This window comes from Cydia fagiglandana, chromosome 23 (assembly GCF_963556715.1).
Source record: "Cydia fagiglandana chromosome 23, ilCydFagi1.1, whole genome shotgun sequence".
Lineage (NCBI taxonomy): Eukaryota > Metazoa > Arthropoda > Insecta > Lepidoptera > Tortricidae > Cydia > Cydia fagiglandana.
The window spans coordinates 7,720,185-7,736,052 of NC_085954.1; the positions used below are offsets into that span (position 1 = coordinate 7,720,185).

At 36.6% G+C, this 15,868-nt stretch overlaps 2 protein-coding genes across 2 annotated transcripts in view; one reads left to right on the forward strand and one right to left on the reverse strand.

Moving 5' to 3' along the window:
• Positions 1-7,451: 7,451 nt before the first annotated feature.
• On the reverse strand, positions 7,452-9,969 carry LOC134676016 (uncharacterized). Its single transcript, XM_063534332.1, has 2 exons — positions 9,936-9,969; positions 7,452-8,618 (listed from the first exon to the last, which is right to left on the reverse strand). Exon 2 carries the CDS (start codon positions 8,612-8,614, stop codon positions 7,595-7,597), a length of 1,020 nt encoding a protein of 339 aa, XP_063390402.1. The 5' UTR covers positions 8,615-8,618; positions 9,936-9,969; the 3' UTR covers positions 7,452-7,594.
• A 5,620-nt stretch (positions 9,970-15,589) lies between these two features.
• The window catches only part of LOC134675758 (uncharacterized), a 43,486-nt gene continuing 43,207 nt past the window's right edge, over positions 15,590-15,868 (forward strand). The window contains exon 1 of the mRNA XM_063534068.1: positions 15,590-15,668. Coding sequence (XP_063390138.1) covers positions 15,662-15,668 — 7 coding nt within the window. The 5' untranslated portion in view covers positions 15,590-15,661. The remainder of the gene's footprint in view (positions 15,669-15,868) is intronic.

Below are 15,868 nucleotides of genomic sequence, written 5' to 3' on the forward strand. Positions count from 1 at the left end.
CGCTATCGCTTCGATAACAAAACGCTTTGTGTCTCTCTATCACTCATCCTTATAAGTGCAACAGTGACAGTTGCGTTTCTATCGTTAGCGATTGGCAGGTTGGCTACACGGCCTGTCTTAATTTTATTGTGTTACGAAAAATAATCACATAAATTGTATTGTACTTATTTAATACACATATAAGTTTAGAGCATACGTCATCATACTTACCTTTAAAAAACTGCTTACTTTTCGTAATGCAATCAATTAACTTAAAACTAATTACAGGTACTCAATTAGTATGTGCTACATTTTTTGGAATTCACCCTAAAAAAACCCAAATATGGACACCTTTTGGATATATTGACTGTCCATCTTGAATAAGGGCGGGCCGCGCAAAAACAATATGTTACATGAGCACCATTATCTGAGAATTTACGTAAAATTAATAAAATTTTAGTTCATCATAAAACATATATAAATAAATTCAAACTTTTGAAAGCACATTAGTAAGTAATTTACTATTGCTTGATATTAAAGGCCTGTGCACACCGGATGCGTGTGCGTGACGTGTACGTGCGCGTGCGGTGTTGTAGTATACTGATTCTTATGAGAGATGGCACACCGCTTGCGTAACGTGTGCGTGTGCGGCTCCAACATTTTAGCGCACGCACACGCGCACGTCACGCACACGCAAGCCGGTGTGCACGGGCCTTAAACCTAAAAATATATGATACCTAACTGTAAAAGAAATAAGTATCATTTTCCACTAATGTAATGCCACTTGATATCGTAATGACGCCCTTAAAATATTATCCAAACCATAGTCTAATAAAACATGGTCTTCTCTTTCCAGAGTGACACAGGCCTACGTCACAATAACATAACCGCTATATATAGCGCTATCGCATATTATCATATAGCGCTGTCGCTTGATGACGTAGGCTTGTGTCAGTCAGGTGACCTAGAAAAGACGGGAAGAGAGTACCAGGCGGAGTATATTATTATACCATGATCCAAACTAAATAAAATTAATATTTAATATAGTTAATAATATGTGTAGATTTAGTGGTCCGTCCGTTGAAATTCTTGTTAGTCATTATTTCGGCTGGATTACGAAAATCCGTTATTATATTAAAGGTATACATATAGACATAAAGACATTACATGTTTTCTTTCTAAGAAAAAAAAACTTTGATGGTAGGTAATACTTGTTTGTTATAAAATAACCTAATTTCTCTAAATAATAATACAAATAAATACTGGAACTTTGAAGAACTAACTTACTGATTTTGGAATAGGCACAAATGCAAAAAATAAGTTTATGTATCTGTACATTAATAAAACTGTAAAATTTACACATTTACCCCCTTATTCATAAACGTTTACTAAAGTTAACAAGCCGATAATAATCGTTTGGCCCTTTCCGACGTATTTGTATGATGGAAAGGGACAATAGTACATTGTGCAACATGGGGCGTAAGTTGAATATTGCAAACGAGAGTAAGTTAAATCGCGACCGCTTGCCGGAGCGATTTGTAGACTCGAGTTTGCAATATTATTACGCCCCGAGTTACACACAATGTTTTTCATCACACTTGCGATACATAAATTAAGTATAAAGACAAAAAACTGTTAATTATGGCACTAGAAACTTCATAACTCCCCAGGGAGAACGCTTTATCTATAACTCCCGCTAAACCTGCGTGCAATTCCACATTTACTGAGCGAGTGTGATGAAAACAATTATTATCGGCTTGTCAACTTTAGTAAACGTTTATGAATAAGGGGGTTATTATTTAAAATACTGCGTTATATTATTTAATAGCTCCGTACAGATGAAGTGCATAGGTAATTGTTTTCCATCGTATTTTCTCGGAAACGTTCGTATTTGTCATGCTACTTCAGTCAACGTCAGTACTTTTTGTACCGAGACTGACTGAAATAGCAACACACGTTCGTACGTTTCCGTGAAAATACGATGGAAAATAATTATGTACTACATCTATACAAGATGTTCAGTGTACAATTCCATGTTCCATCATAAAAAAATATGATCAAATGACGGAGTAATGTCTTTTTTTTTTCATTCTTTTTAAATGAAATAGATAGACTAAGGATTTGACTTCAACCAAGTGCCATCGGATAAATTGTGGAAAAAATCTAGTTTTCGTTTATAATTATATAAAATAAATTAAAAATTAAAACGTGGGTATTATCTATCCATTTTTTTCACATGTAAAATGTATATTATAAGATTCTCATGTGTTCCAAAAATTACGTTTTAAGATCCTATCGTCATCCGGGTATTCTCGTTTTGTTTTAAGTGGCTTGTAACGAACATAAGTGATACGATTTTGTATATACCTACCTGATATGTGGGATATTTTGGGGAATTTGGTTCTGAAATTATTTATATGTAGGTAAATATCGTGCATTTAAAATTAATTTAATCGGCTTGCATATTTAAGTGGCAGTTTTGGTATTTAAGTGGCAACATGTCTTTACATGTTATTATTAAAAGTGTGGCCAAATCCGATTGCAGGGTAGTTAAATCCGAACACGAGCTAATAGATTATTTAAGTTTAGACAATATTTAAAATTGTACTATTGACGTTATGTATGATTATATAAAGGAAAATCATAATGTATATAAACTATCTACAGCACAGCATCAATACAGCACTCTGTCAATAAAATAAATGCTCATATACGAGATATAGCAGTCGGATTTGGGCGCACTGACTTTAAATAATCTAAGTATTTATTTAAAACGTAACGCAGCTTCATACGGAAATAAAATTGATGCCTTTGATCTACGCTAGTCGCCATATTTAATTGTCATAATAGGGAATATTACTCAAAACTCTGCGTCGGGGGCGCCACTAGCACATACTGAGGGCGCGCGAAAGACAAAAATGTAAATTTCGCGTTTCGCCGTAAGCCTCTGTAAACAGACCGCCTTGATGCTCAATGTCATTATGAAAATATCTCAAAAAACTCTGCTCTCTGGCGATATATCATTGCAGTAATACCCCTTATTAACCTTTTCGACGCCGTGTCAAACACAAAAGCTGTCACTCAGACGCCACGTCACGGAAGTGTCAAAACTGAAATTGAAATTTATGCATATGCACGTAGGTCTATCTTGTTCTGTGGTGTGTGACCGATTAATCGGTCGTTGACGTTGAACCAGCGGGGCGGATATATCGGTCATTGGCGTCCAAAAGGTTAACGTAGAATGGGTGATATTGATGATGGTTATTACACTTTGCCAAATAACAAAAACGTCTATGACATATATAACGGTTCTGAGTAAAAAAAATCATAAAAACAAATTATGAGAAAAAAAAAATTAAATTCAGTTTTTAAACTTTTGTACGCCAAACGGCGCATCCATTTGCCGTGCCAGTGATGCCACGGGGGTAAAATTTAGTTTTGTGAATAAATAATGCCAAGTGGGGTGTTTTTCAGTAGATATTCATCAAAAAACGATCGACGTCAAATGCCGTCTTTGGCGTCGTTGTCACGATTTTGCGTTGACGTCAATTGCCGTCTGTGGCGTTCAAAAGGTTAACGTAGAATGGGTGATATTGATGACGGTTATTAAACTTGGCCAAATAACAAGAACGTCTGACATATTTACAATTCTAAGAAACGGATGTGCTAACGGTTCTGAGTAAGAAAAATCATAAAAATAAGTTTTGAACTTTTTTTAAATTAAATTCAGTTTTTAAATGGTTGAAAAGCTAAAGGGTTCTACATGAATGTATGAATATATAAAGAAGTGTGAGTGAAGTTTAAATTAAAATGCACCAAAGACGATGGAACTCTGAATGTTGGTCTGTGTATTGACTTATGATTTAAAAATTAAAACTGTGCAAAATACTTAGTGGTAACTTGTTTATTTTTTGTTTGTGAAAACTTGAGAGTTTGGAAATCAATTCAGTGCTTTTTGATGGTCTGTACAAACAGCAACACTCCTAACTGTACAGTCGCCATCAGATATATCGGATTAGCCAAGGCGCTCACAAATATCTGAACACGCCCATTGTCAGGGCGTTAGAATACTTAAAATGCGTGTTCAGATATTGTGAACACACTGGCCGCTCCGATATATCTAATGGCGACTGTACCACTAGGCATAAGGTCCACCGATGTACAGTTAACAATGTGGCCGATGGTACTATGCGGTTTACTTATATTTTAACTAACGTGTCTTGATTGAATGTGTCTATTTTATTTTCTCTTAAATCATGACAATAATAGCCGTTTTAGCGCTTTTCTGCACCTCGTGGTAAATTGTGTTTAATTGATTTTAACTAGGATTTTATTTTTGTCACTACAATTTTTACCTTATCAACTTAATTTTAAACATTTGCATGTCCTTTTTTACAACTTTAATATCCGAGACCATAAAAATGTAAAAGTAAATTTGTAGGTATGTCTTTGTTCTCTTAGCGCCACTTGCACCATTCCACTAACCCGGGGTTAACCGGTTAAACCTGGATTAATCGTGGTTACCAGTACAATTTGACACTGGGTTGACGGTTAAACCACTTAACCCTTGGTTAGTGGGATGGTGCAAATGGGCCTTAGTAATTTAGTTATAATTTTTTTTTAAATACTAAGTTAGCTTATACATTATGTACGATGTATTTTGTTTAGGTTATTCAATTTTTAATTTTCTATACAATCTTCCATAGCAGAAACTATACTAACGTAAAGGTAAATAAATAGATATAAATACAAATAAAATGGGGTGATTTTAGGAGAAAATTAAGTTACTACTTTAAACAGTTAAAAACAAACGACGGGTTGCACTCCGGGAGTGCCGGCAGAAGTGAAAACTCAATGACATTGTAACAGTTTTTCGATCAGGTCACGTGTCCGTCTTACGAATCTTACGGTCACGTGACCTGTCACGAGTTTAACATTTTTTCCGCATCACAAAAAGTGCACAGCGCCGCTAAAGAAGTTTTCACTTAAAAAAAATAAACAAAGCTATTGACTACTACCGATGAAATTGTAACTTTACAAACTATATTTATTTATCTCCCTGTAATGTTAATGTCACCCCATTTTTCGGTAATATTAACAATAAACAAATAATGCATTTGAGCGTGTGCTTATATATTATTGGGGTGTGAGGTGTGTAAATTGGAATGTGTGTATCCATAAGTGCTAACCTATGTACATTATTTCAGGTTTCAAAGTAGTGAAGTTCTTTTTGCATTTATATCTAAAATTACATTAATTATATGTACGTGTGAAGGCAGTGAAGCCGTTATTGCATTTTTTCTTAACCCTTTGATCGTCAAGGACGTCAAATGACCCCGCGCGGCTGCAACCCAATATCAACCTTCGTGCATTGCGATAAAGTTCACAATGACGCGCCGCGCACGGTAACCGTGACGTTGAAGGGGTTATTTATGTATTTGAAACGTATTTGTACAATGTTTTCTAGTTAAAATTATGTAGTATATTAAAGTTTTTCGATTCCATGTTGATGTAGATTTGGGTGCGAACTAAAAATCTATTTTTATTAATAATAATATGGTAACTAATACTTAACTTGTGAGTACATTGTAACGAAATGTTTTAGAATAATGATACATAATCTGTTATGTGAATATTTTAATTAGAGACGGGTAAGTGATGAAGACTGCTGACATCCATATGCCAAAAATTGTTTTTTATTCCTATAGTCTATATCTTTAGGCATTTAAATAAAAGTAAACAAACAATTTTTAAATTTTCGGGTAGTCAAAACATTTATTGGTTGACCAACTAAATACAAAACCGCCTGGATCTGTCACTGAACGACCTGACTTTAACCTACATTGTTTGGTCATGTAATGTTTTCATCTACCCTTAAATGGCTCCTTAAGCCAGTTGAGGGTAGATTTTATTTACTTTTATTTGAATACCTAAAGATACAGAGTAAAGATATTGCTTTTACCTCTGCTCATGTTACCATGGCATTATGTGAACTTCAACATGTGAGTATACATATGTTGAAGTTCAGGGTGTTTGGTACATTGTTTGCCAAATTAAAACGGCTGATAGGTTGAGTCATTTGCTATCTTTTCAGGCCTAGAAATTTTTAATTTGGTGCCATAATTTTTTTTCACTTCTATGACAGTTTTTCGTAAATTTAAAATTTTTACTTGCGTAGTAGTGAAAAAAACCATAGCCAATTTTGTTTTTCTAGGCATGAGAAGATAGCAAATGTCTCAAGCTATCTGCCGTTTTAATTTGGCAAACGATGTACCAAACCCTGTATAAGCGGGACTAAAGCACAATATTCGCATTATTTTACAACTCTGTATGGATAACAGTCCTTATTAGTTACATGTCTGTGATTTTAACAGAAATAAATTATTGTCGATACTCGATAGCGCTCGTCGCTCACTGAACATTCAATGTTTTTCACAGTGTTGTCATAAAGAGAAAATATTGGCAATAGTACAATTTTTCAATAAATAAACCATGTCAAAAATTACCAGCGTCTATTTATTACGTAACAAAACAACATAACACATTTATTTCGTCAGGTGACCTAATCCAATTTCAGAGCCATGACACAAAACAGATAGGTACAGAAATCAATCTACATACAAAGTGCGCTCGAGCAACGCCCACATAGACACTGCTCACGGACACGATATCTCGGACCGGTTGGGACCACTGCGAGCGCGAGTGCCATCCGCTTGAAACACGCGTCTGTGAACTTATTTGTGCAATAATGGTGAAACAAAAAAAGTTATTATAACTGTTCAGTAGACGGTTATTTAAATCCAACATTAAACGGTGAATTATCGTTTTTTTAAACTACCAGTTTAACAATGACATTAAAATTAAAATATTTTAGTTATTATAAATTTATATTTCCATTCTTCCCGTTTCATCCTCAACAATAAATCAAACAACTAGATACGAGTGCCATTACCACGATAGATTTTTGTGCATAAGCTATAGTTAACAACCCTAGAACGACCGCCGAGCGTAGGTATGAAAAGTGAGGTACATACATGTCAAATCAAATCAAATCATCTCATTTATTCGTGATAAACTATAGCATACACAAGTAAATAACAACAAAGAAAGTTAAATGTTACATGTTACATGTGATTGACTTCTGTACCTATCTGTTTTGTGGCCATGATGAACCGTACTGGCATGAAGAAATATAGTAAGAATAAGGTGCTCACTCCATACATCAGTTGTTGTACCATAACGGCTACTATTTCCGCAGTCGACATCTAGCATCGGGTAGCGGAATTATCAGTACCGCTACTTGATACTAGAATGCTCTTGTGTAGCGACTCACGAAAATTGTATTGAACAACAATTTACAACTAATATTAAAATCAAGCACTTGTAGGTATTTCTGGTTAATCCGGTTATGATATTAGCTGAAAATTGTTGAGAATTAGACTTTTCGGTCGGTGCAAAATCTATTGTAAAATTGCATACCTTGGCGCAGGATTTTTTCGCCGATTTTTTTTTATTTTTAAGGCAACACACTTGTAAATTTCTTGAATATATTCCTCAGGGTAGAATAATGAGAAATAAAAATAGTAATTTTAATCACAAATATATACATTTAATTTTATGCCCCAAAAGAACTTCTTGACTTCGTAGCAATATTTTGTATTTCATTTTTCTTGTCATTTAAAAAGTCTCGCAATTCCTCAAGTTCTGGACTAATCATTGCTAGAACATTGAATTCGTATATTTTTTTGTCAAGTGCATAATAATGTATTAACGTAGCTTCAGGGGCATATGCGGATGGTTTTACTTTTAAACTTCCTTTACTTTTTTCTGCAGTCCTATCAGCGTTCAGCAAATATATAACATCATCTATAATAGCAAAAACGCCATCTTCCTGAGCAAACATTGGTCGGATCAGTTTGATACTTTTTCGACTTGGTATACCTTCTATTTTCTGGACACCACCATTGTTTAGATTACACAAGTACAAGTCTTTATTATTATCATAATAATACAGATTGCTATTATAATCAATGGCAATTTCTCTAACATCTTTAAGGTTAACTTTATTTTTCTTTCTTCCTTCGTCAGCGACAGAGAATACTTCATGGTCGTTTGTCAGAAAATATACGACTCCTGTTTTATTATCAGCTTCAATTTGAATTATATTATCAGTGAGACTTCCATACTTAGTAGTTTTACCATTTGTATCGTCGTATACATAAATACCGTCAGACGCACCAAGATATACCTTTGTACTATCATCATTTAAAGCTGTAGCGTCCCTTCCATTATCTAGTATTTTAGTGGCTTTACCGTTTTTGAGGACGTATAATCCCTGATCTTTTCTTTCGCCTTTATCATTTAAATCGGCTTCAACAAAGAATATTGTTATATCATTGTTGTATCGCTCTTCGTCATCGTCTTCGAAGTTAATTTTGTTGAGAGGTACGATAATGTTGACGATGTCGTGCTGTCCAGTATATTTGACGTTGGTTTCGAGAAAGAAGTTTTCCGTTATTATCAGTAAGTCTTCAGCAGTAGAGTTCGTAGTGGTAGCTACCACATCTCCAGTGGTTATAGGTGATGCTGTTGTGGTGGCCACTAGAAACAGTAGCAGGATCGAGAAAAGCGTCATGGCGCTGAAATAAAAAATAAAGTGATAAATTGTATGTCCGTCTTTTGCTGTACCATATTTACAGATGTAGTGCATAATTGTTTTCCATCGTATTTTCACGGACACGTACGAACGTGTCTTGCTTTTTCAATCGGACTACGAACGTTTCCGAGAAAATACGATGGAAAACAATTATGCAAATCTGTATTAATGAGACATTTGTAAATGTGTTACGGTATGATAACAAAAAGAAAATATAATTTATCGGATCCAATTCTCAAGAAATCGTAAAGTGGGTACTGTTTTTATTTAAAAGCATAACGCCTAATTTTGCCTGTATTATGTCGCGTACCTACGTAAGTAGTGAAATCAACAAACAACTAATATTAGGAGTTCATGTGATCTCGTAAGGTTGGGTCAATGAGATATTTATACTTGTAAACATTAGGCATACCTATAGTCACGGCGCCGCGACAGAAATAATTTAAATATTACACTTTCGTAAGTGTAGTATTTTAAATAAAACTACTCGTGTAGGTTGTTGCGGAAAGTTTCCAAAGAGTAGGAATAATTCCGTACACGGTGGGAAGAAGTTGATAACTCGAGATATTTTGTTGAAGAAGTTTGAACTTAAAATAAAACTCCATAAAGTTCATATTTCTTCTATTTTTTCCCACGAGTTATCAACTTCTTCCCGCCGTGTACGGAATTATCGGAGGACACAAGAAATATTACAGACAAGTTTTAGAAAGTTTCGATCTTGGAAATGGAATTTCGTTCACATAAAAATAGGAGAAGTATCATAAATTATTCCATGTGTAAATTTCGCAACTTTGGGAACTTTCCGACGACATATATGTACCTCTATATCGACACTACCCGTTCTAAATTGTAAGTACCTACCTTACCTACTTAACTTTCCTGCTACCCAAATGTTGTCTGGAAGAGATCGCTTTTTAGCGATAAAACCGCCTGTTGTTTCGTAGTCTTAAGCTTGTATTTCGCTGTCTGCGTATTTTTTTTAACTTTATAGTTCTCAATAAAGAATATTTACTTACATACATATCAGTATAGGTAATTATGAGTCCTATGGCGCGTATCGGGAAATAAATTAGAGATGAACTATAAATAACGATACAGTAAAGATAATATCTTCACTAATTCATATCATTTCCCGAATCGCGGCGCTAGCCTAGGACTTAATTAAGTAAGTCTCTAAGAGTCGAATAAAATAAGACACTTACTTGTAGGTATTTGTAAACAAACATATGGCTTTTAAATGCAGGAACGACCGAAGAGTTAGTAAATAAGTATTTATCTTTATTAAATAATTAAAACTTACCAAGTGTGTGTCTCCCACAGCTAGTCCGTACCTACTGTCAGATTAGCTAATGTCAAAGCATCAGTATACAGTCATCTTGACCCCCTAATGGGGGCAGAGGCCAGATAAACGTCTGCTTTCGTAATAAACACACGTTAAATTTATACACCTTATTGTGGTGGAGTAAGGTTTAAAGTAAGTGTTAAAGTGTTCCCTGTACATTTGCCAGACATATCTAGTAGGAAAATCTGTAAACAATGGGATGGTAACGATTTTGCTATTTAATAATTATTAATTACGTATTTGGTCAGCGGCTATAGTAATTAAATGAAACAAATTACCTATATTCAATTAGTATACATGTCGGCGGCCGATCGTAAGATCAGGCATATCGTGAAATTCCTAGGCATATCGTGAAACGTGAAAATCTTTAACTCGTTCCCTGAGTCGACGGAGCCCCGCTACGCGGGGCTCCTATTTCTGGGCAGTTTGCCCTTCGGGCATCTGAAGCAACCTAACGAACCTATCCTACCTAGGTATATATATATATTGGTTTCATGTGACTATCGTCAAAACATTACACAGGAACATCACGATCTGCGTGATCTTACAATCGGCCGCCGACATACATATAGTTTTTCAGAGTAATAGGAATAGGTAATTCTGGTAATTGTCTTGAGGTAAAACGTTAATACCAAGTTAATACTCTTTTTATTTCGCGCGTTATCCCTATTTTCTAGCGGCGCGCCATCTTTGGTTCCCTTTAAGGACCATTTTTAACCGACTTCAAAAAAAGGAGGAGTTTATTTCCTGGAATGGAGTACGCTCACGTCTGAAAATATCGATACGGACGAAGTTCCAAATATAAAATATAAGCCGTCAAGAGCACGAAACAAAACCATAACTCAAATTAATTATTTATTTTAGGTTGTTTATTCATCATAAGTCAAAAACACGCAATACCCTTAATATAGCGACATCCATAGACTACGAAAACCACTTAGAGTTGCTTGTTACTCTCCATAGGGTACGGTATCCAAAATCGAGAAAAAAACTGGGCATTAGCCCATTATAATAGTCGAGGGTGGAAGCCCTAAACCACGGCATTGCATGAACAAAAGATTTCCTTTGGCAGGATTGGTCCTTAGGACCCAAGGATGGATTTTAAGAAGAAATCTCTTGTTCATGCAATGCCGTGGTTGAACTTTTTATGCTCTGAGCACCATCAACACACTGGGCTATAACTTTGGCTATAACCGCGAAAATCGAAGTTCGTAAATTACGGGCGTTTTTCTCTGTCACTCTAACTACGCCTTCATTGGAGTAAAAGAGAAAGATCCCCGCAATTTGCAAATTTTGGTTTTGGCGGTAGCCCCCTCTGTGTCCGTATCGATATTTTCAGACGTAACTGTACCTATCACTATACGAGATTAAAACTGCCAAAATACGACCTGAAAGTTCTTCATCTTCTGCCGGCGACTTCGTCTGGGTGAGATGATGATGATAAGTAAATAAATATTATAGGACATTTGTTTTTTTTACACAAATTGACTAAGCCCCACGGTAAGCTCAAGAAGTAGGCTTGTGTTGTGGGTACTCAGACAACGATATATAATTATATATAATAAATACTTAAATACATATAAAACAACCATGACTCAGGAACAAACATCTGTATCATAATACAAATAAATGCCCTTACCAGGATTCGAACCCGGGACCATCGGCTTCATAGGCAGCGTCACTACCCACCCACTAGGCCAGACCGGTCGCCACTAAAGTATTGGTTAAAACTATCGTATTTTTTTCTCGGGCCTCAAACTATCAGGTTCCAAGTTTCAGCCGTTTCACCTAAGTAGAATGGGTTCAGTTAATTAGTGATTAACTGATTAATATCTGGGAGACCTAGCTTTGCTCGAAAAACATACAAAAACTCAAAAATGCTCGTTTTCCCAGATAAGACTTAGGGCCAATTGCACCAACCACATTTGACAGACTGATCAACGTCAGCCGGCGCGCCCCGGCGCTTTACTATGAAACTTTCCATACATAAAAATTTAGCGAATTGTTTAACGATACGAACAGTTTGGTGCAACCGACCCTTAGCTAGATCGATTTAACGCTCCCGAAAACCCTCATATAGCAAACTTCATCGAAATCGTTAGAGCCGTTTCCGAGATCCCCGAAGTATATAGGTATATAAATAAACAAGAATTGCTCCGAAAACCCCCATATAGCAAACTTCATCGAAATCGTTAGAGCCGTTTCCGAGATCCCCGAAATATATAGGTAGAGTCAGACCGTGAATAGTCTGCAGCGATTTTGATAGCCCACGCAGTGCAAGTGTCATTTTAAACGTCGAACTTCTATGGAATTATGACGTATAAATAACACTTACACTGCGTGGGCTATCAAATCCGCTGCAGAATTTTCTTAGTGCGACTAGATTCTATAAGCATATAAATGATATAAATAAACAAGAATTCTCTTTAGTGCTCACCATAGAGAATAGGTGCTTAACTATTTGCATAAAAGAAGTTGAATACCTATCAAAGATTGTCAATGTCAAATTGAGAATAATATATAGATATGTGTAAAATGCTTAAGAAAATAAAAGGATATTTTAAAAGAAAACAGGCTGAATTGTATGCGGCAGACGCTGAGGTCGAGAATGAAGTAAGTTGCCAAAAAACTTCAAAAAAGCAACATTAAGAGCCAACAGGAGTGGTCTTATCTCCATACAAACGTACTCGACTGTTTCCTCCGTGGCACTGAATAAATAATAGTACTATATAAGTACAGAAGACTCATGCACTCTCTAACAAAACGTGTCTGTTAATCAGCACAGATATGGCCGCTAGGTGGCGACAGCGCCACGCGCGGCTTATGGCAAACCCCAAAATTGGGGCCGAATGGATGTACTTTTAGCTACCTGTAGCAAAGCGACGAAATCGCGAAGTGAGACACGCCTGTCCGTGGGTTTTGATGCTAGAGCAATGATTTTTTCAACGCAGATTAATATTGTCAATATCTGTGTCGGTCCGTTTTGCTTTTTTTGATATTTTGGTTTTTTAAGGCGCTAGAGCCCTTCAAAATGGCGAAAATGGCCTCATTGACTATGCCGCAATGAGAGGCGTAATAGTATTCAAAACTGATATTAATTAGCCAAAAAAACAAAACGGTCCGACACAGATAATTTCATAATCAATTAGATTTCCAAATTTGGTTAGGATTGGTTAAGTTTTGGAGGAGGAAACAGTCGAGTACGAAACCTCGATTTTTGAGATTTTTACGCAGGATTTTTCGCCTTGTCCTTATCGCACTAGTTTTAGGAGCCGCTTCCGTTAGCGAGACGGGTATATTTACCTAAAATATTTAAAACTCAGCTCCTGTTTCGTCTTAACTCATCATCTTCCTCGCGTTATCCCGGCATTTTGCCACGGCTCATTGGAGCCTGGGGTCCGCTTGGCAACTAATCTTGTCGTTGGCACTAGTTTTTAATAAGTTTTTGGCAAAAATTTCATTTTTGGTACAAGCTTTTATCGCTGACTGTACTTTTCTTACGACAGACAACTAATACCCATCGAGACAATTCTAAAAACCCCTAACACAATTAGGTTGCGTTGTTTCATCACAGACTTCCTATGGCCACCTCCTGTCTCCATCATCAGATCAGTTCGACAGTACCATATTATTGTATTGTCACCAGAACTACATACAGCTGCCAATTTTCATGACGCTACGATCCTTGGAAGATGGTTAAATTAGTTACCTTAGATTCCATTACATAGTTAGTTACATACAGGTCGACCTAATAAAAGCTTGTTAAAAAGCGACTGCCTACTGACCTTCCAACCCATAGGGTATATAAACTAGGCCTTATTGGAGTTACTCCGGTTTCCTCACGAAAACATCGTGCGAGCGATATTCCAAATTTTATATTAAAGGAAAACATTGAAAAATTGACGCTTCTGGCAGGACTTGAACCCGCAACCTACGCAATCCGTGCGTTTGCTCTAACCATCCAATAATATCCCAACAAAAACATAAATGTGAAATGAGAGCCAAGTTCAATATTAAGAATATGTGTCGTTGTTGACTCGCCGACAAAAGAATTGAGATCTATATGCGTGCCAAGTTCTGTGCTGTGTAAAAAATCCTGAAATTATAAAGGATTTGTCTTGGCTTGGCTAGTAGGTGAGCGAAGTCCCGTGCCGTGATTGGTCCGTTCAAAGACACGGACTTCATACAAAGACACTTTCGACTCGAACATGAAGTAAAATTACCGTATGCATTGCAGAGGGGGTAGCGCGACTATGCTCAGTCTGGAGGATGTTTTGTCTGTGCGTAGTACGCTGCGTAACCAATTGGTAGTAGTATATAGTTATAGTATAAAACTGTCCGCAGCCGGAGTACCGGTACTGGTGGACATGGCAGTATATCCTGGAGCTGGTCTGCTGGTTCTCGAAGAACGGGTTGCTGAACTCCGTCTTCAGCTTGCTCGTGCTGGGGAGTCTGATAACTACCATCACCAGGTTCCGCTACGAGGAAGTACTGGTTAGCATTAATTGACCATTGGTAGGTAGGCACAGTCACCTGCAATAATATGTTACTATTTGAAGGCCGCAAAAATATGTGACACGCTCTTATGGCTCTACAAATAAGATCGTGTCAGATATTTTTGCGGCTTTCGTTGTGTAACATATTTTTGCAGGTGACTGTACCATTATAATATAACCAGACATCGTAATATGTATTCATAGCATTTTCGGTGCAGCGGAGTGGTGTTAACGGAATTGGTATAAACAATGTCAACCCTAATGATTAATTAGCGTTATTTACGTTAATATTAACCTTAATTAACCATATAATGGTGGAAAGCGCCGAAATTTTAAAACATTATAAATATAAGAGCCTCGGTAGAGAGTACCATTTTGTACCTTTTGGAGTTGAAACTCTAGGTCCATGGGGTTCCAGCGCGCATAAGTTGTTCGCAGAAATCGCGAAGCGTCTGGTTGACGTAACTGAAGAGCTGGCGACTACCTCGCATAACACATCAGCATTGCGATACAGCGAGGAAATGCCGCCAGCATCCTTGGTACAATACCTCAGCCCTCAAGGGCCTAGTTTAGATTTAAGCTAGTCATAATTTCGTTTAGTAGTAGATACCACTGTATATATCTTGTATTTATCATTTCAGTTGGAATTATCTATACCAAATCTGTTAACACCACTTGAGGCACCAAAAATGCTATAAAATGTACAATGTCTTATTATAACAATCCGACCTTAGGTTTTGCTTGGACGGTAATGCTTTCCTATGTCAGGATACCTACTCTCCTCTACAGATCGCATTCTCAACCAATAAATGTTAAATTTTGTGAGCAGATTGGATGATTAAAATAATATTATATATCGAACCAGTTTTTGGATTTATTTAATAACAGAGTCATACATTTATTCAGTTGTAAGCTTTGCTCGCGAAGTCTTCAGCTCACAGAACCACTAGTTTTGTCACCTTATTGCAATGGATTAAAGTGAAGAAATGTATACATATTTATGAGGCTATGAGCTCGACGGTATTATATACTAGTAGGGATATAGTAGACATATATCTCTTTTTGTGAAGCTTTGTAACTGCATTTCAGATAATGGATTTGGTTTACAACATATGGTACGCGCTGGTCGTGGCGAGCGTGGCGATCTCCGCTGCGCGAGACTACCCCGGCGAGCCCGTCACTCACTGCATGAAAGGTTTGCTTGCCGCAGCTATTGTCCTCATTCATATTGAAATTATTTTAAAACAGGTCACTCACGTATTATTAAGGAGTTGACAGATTACCAGTTCGCCGAACGAAGCTTGTCAATTGTTCGGGAATATCAAATTTTGCATTTAACGGACAGACTGAATATTGTCCGGCGAACTAAGTAGTAAGTCAGTGGGCCCCTTTAAC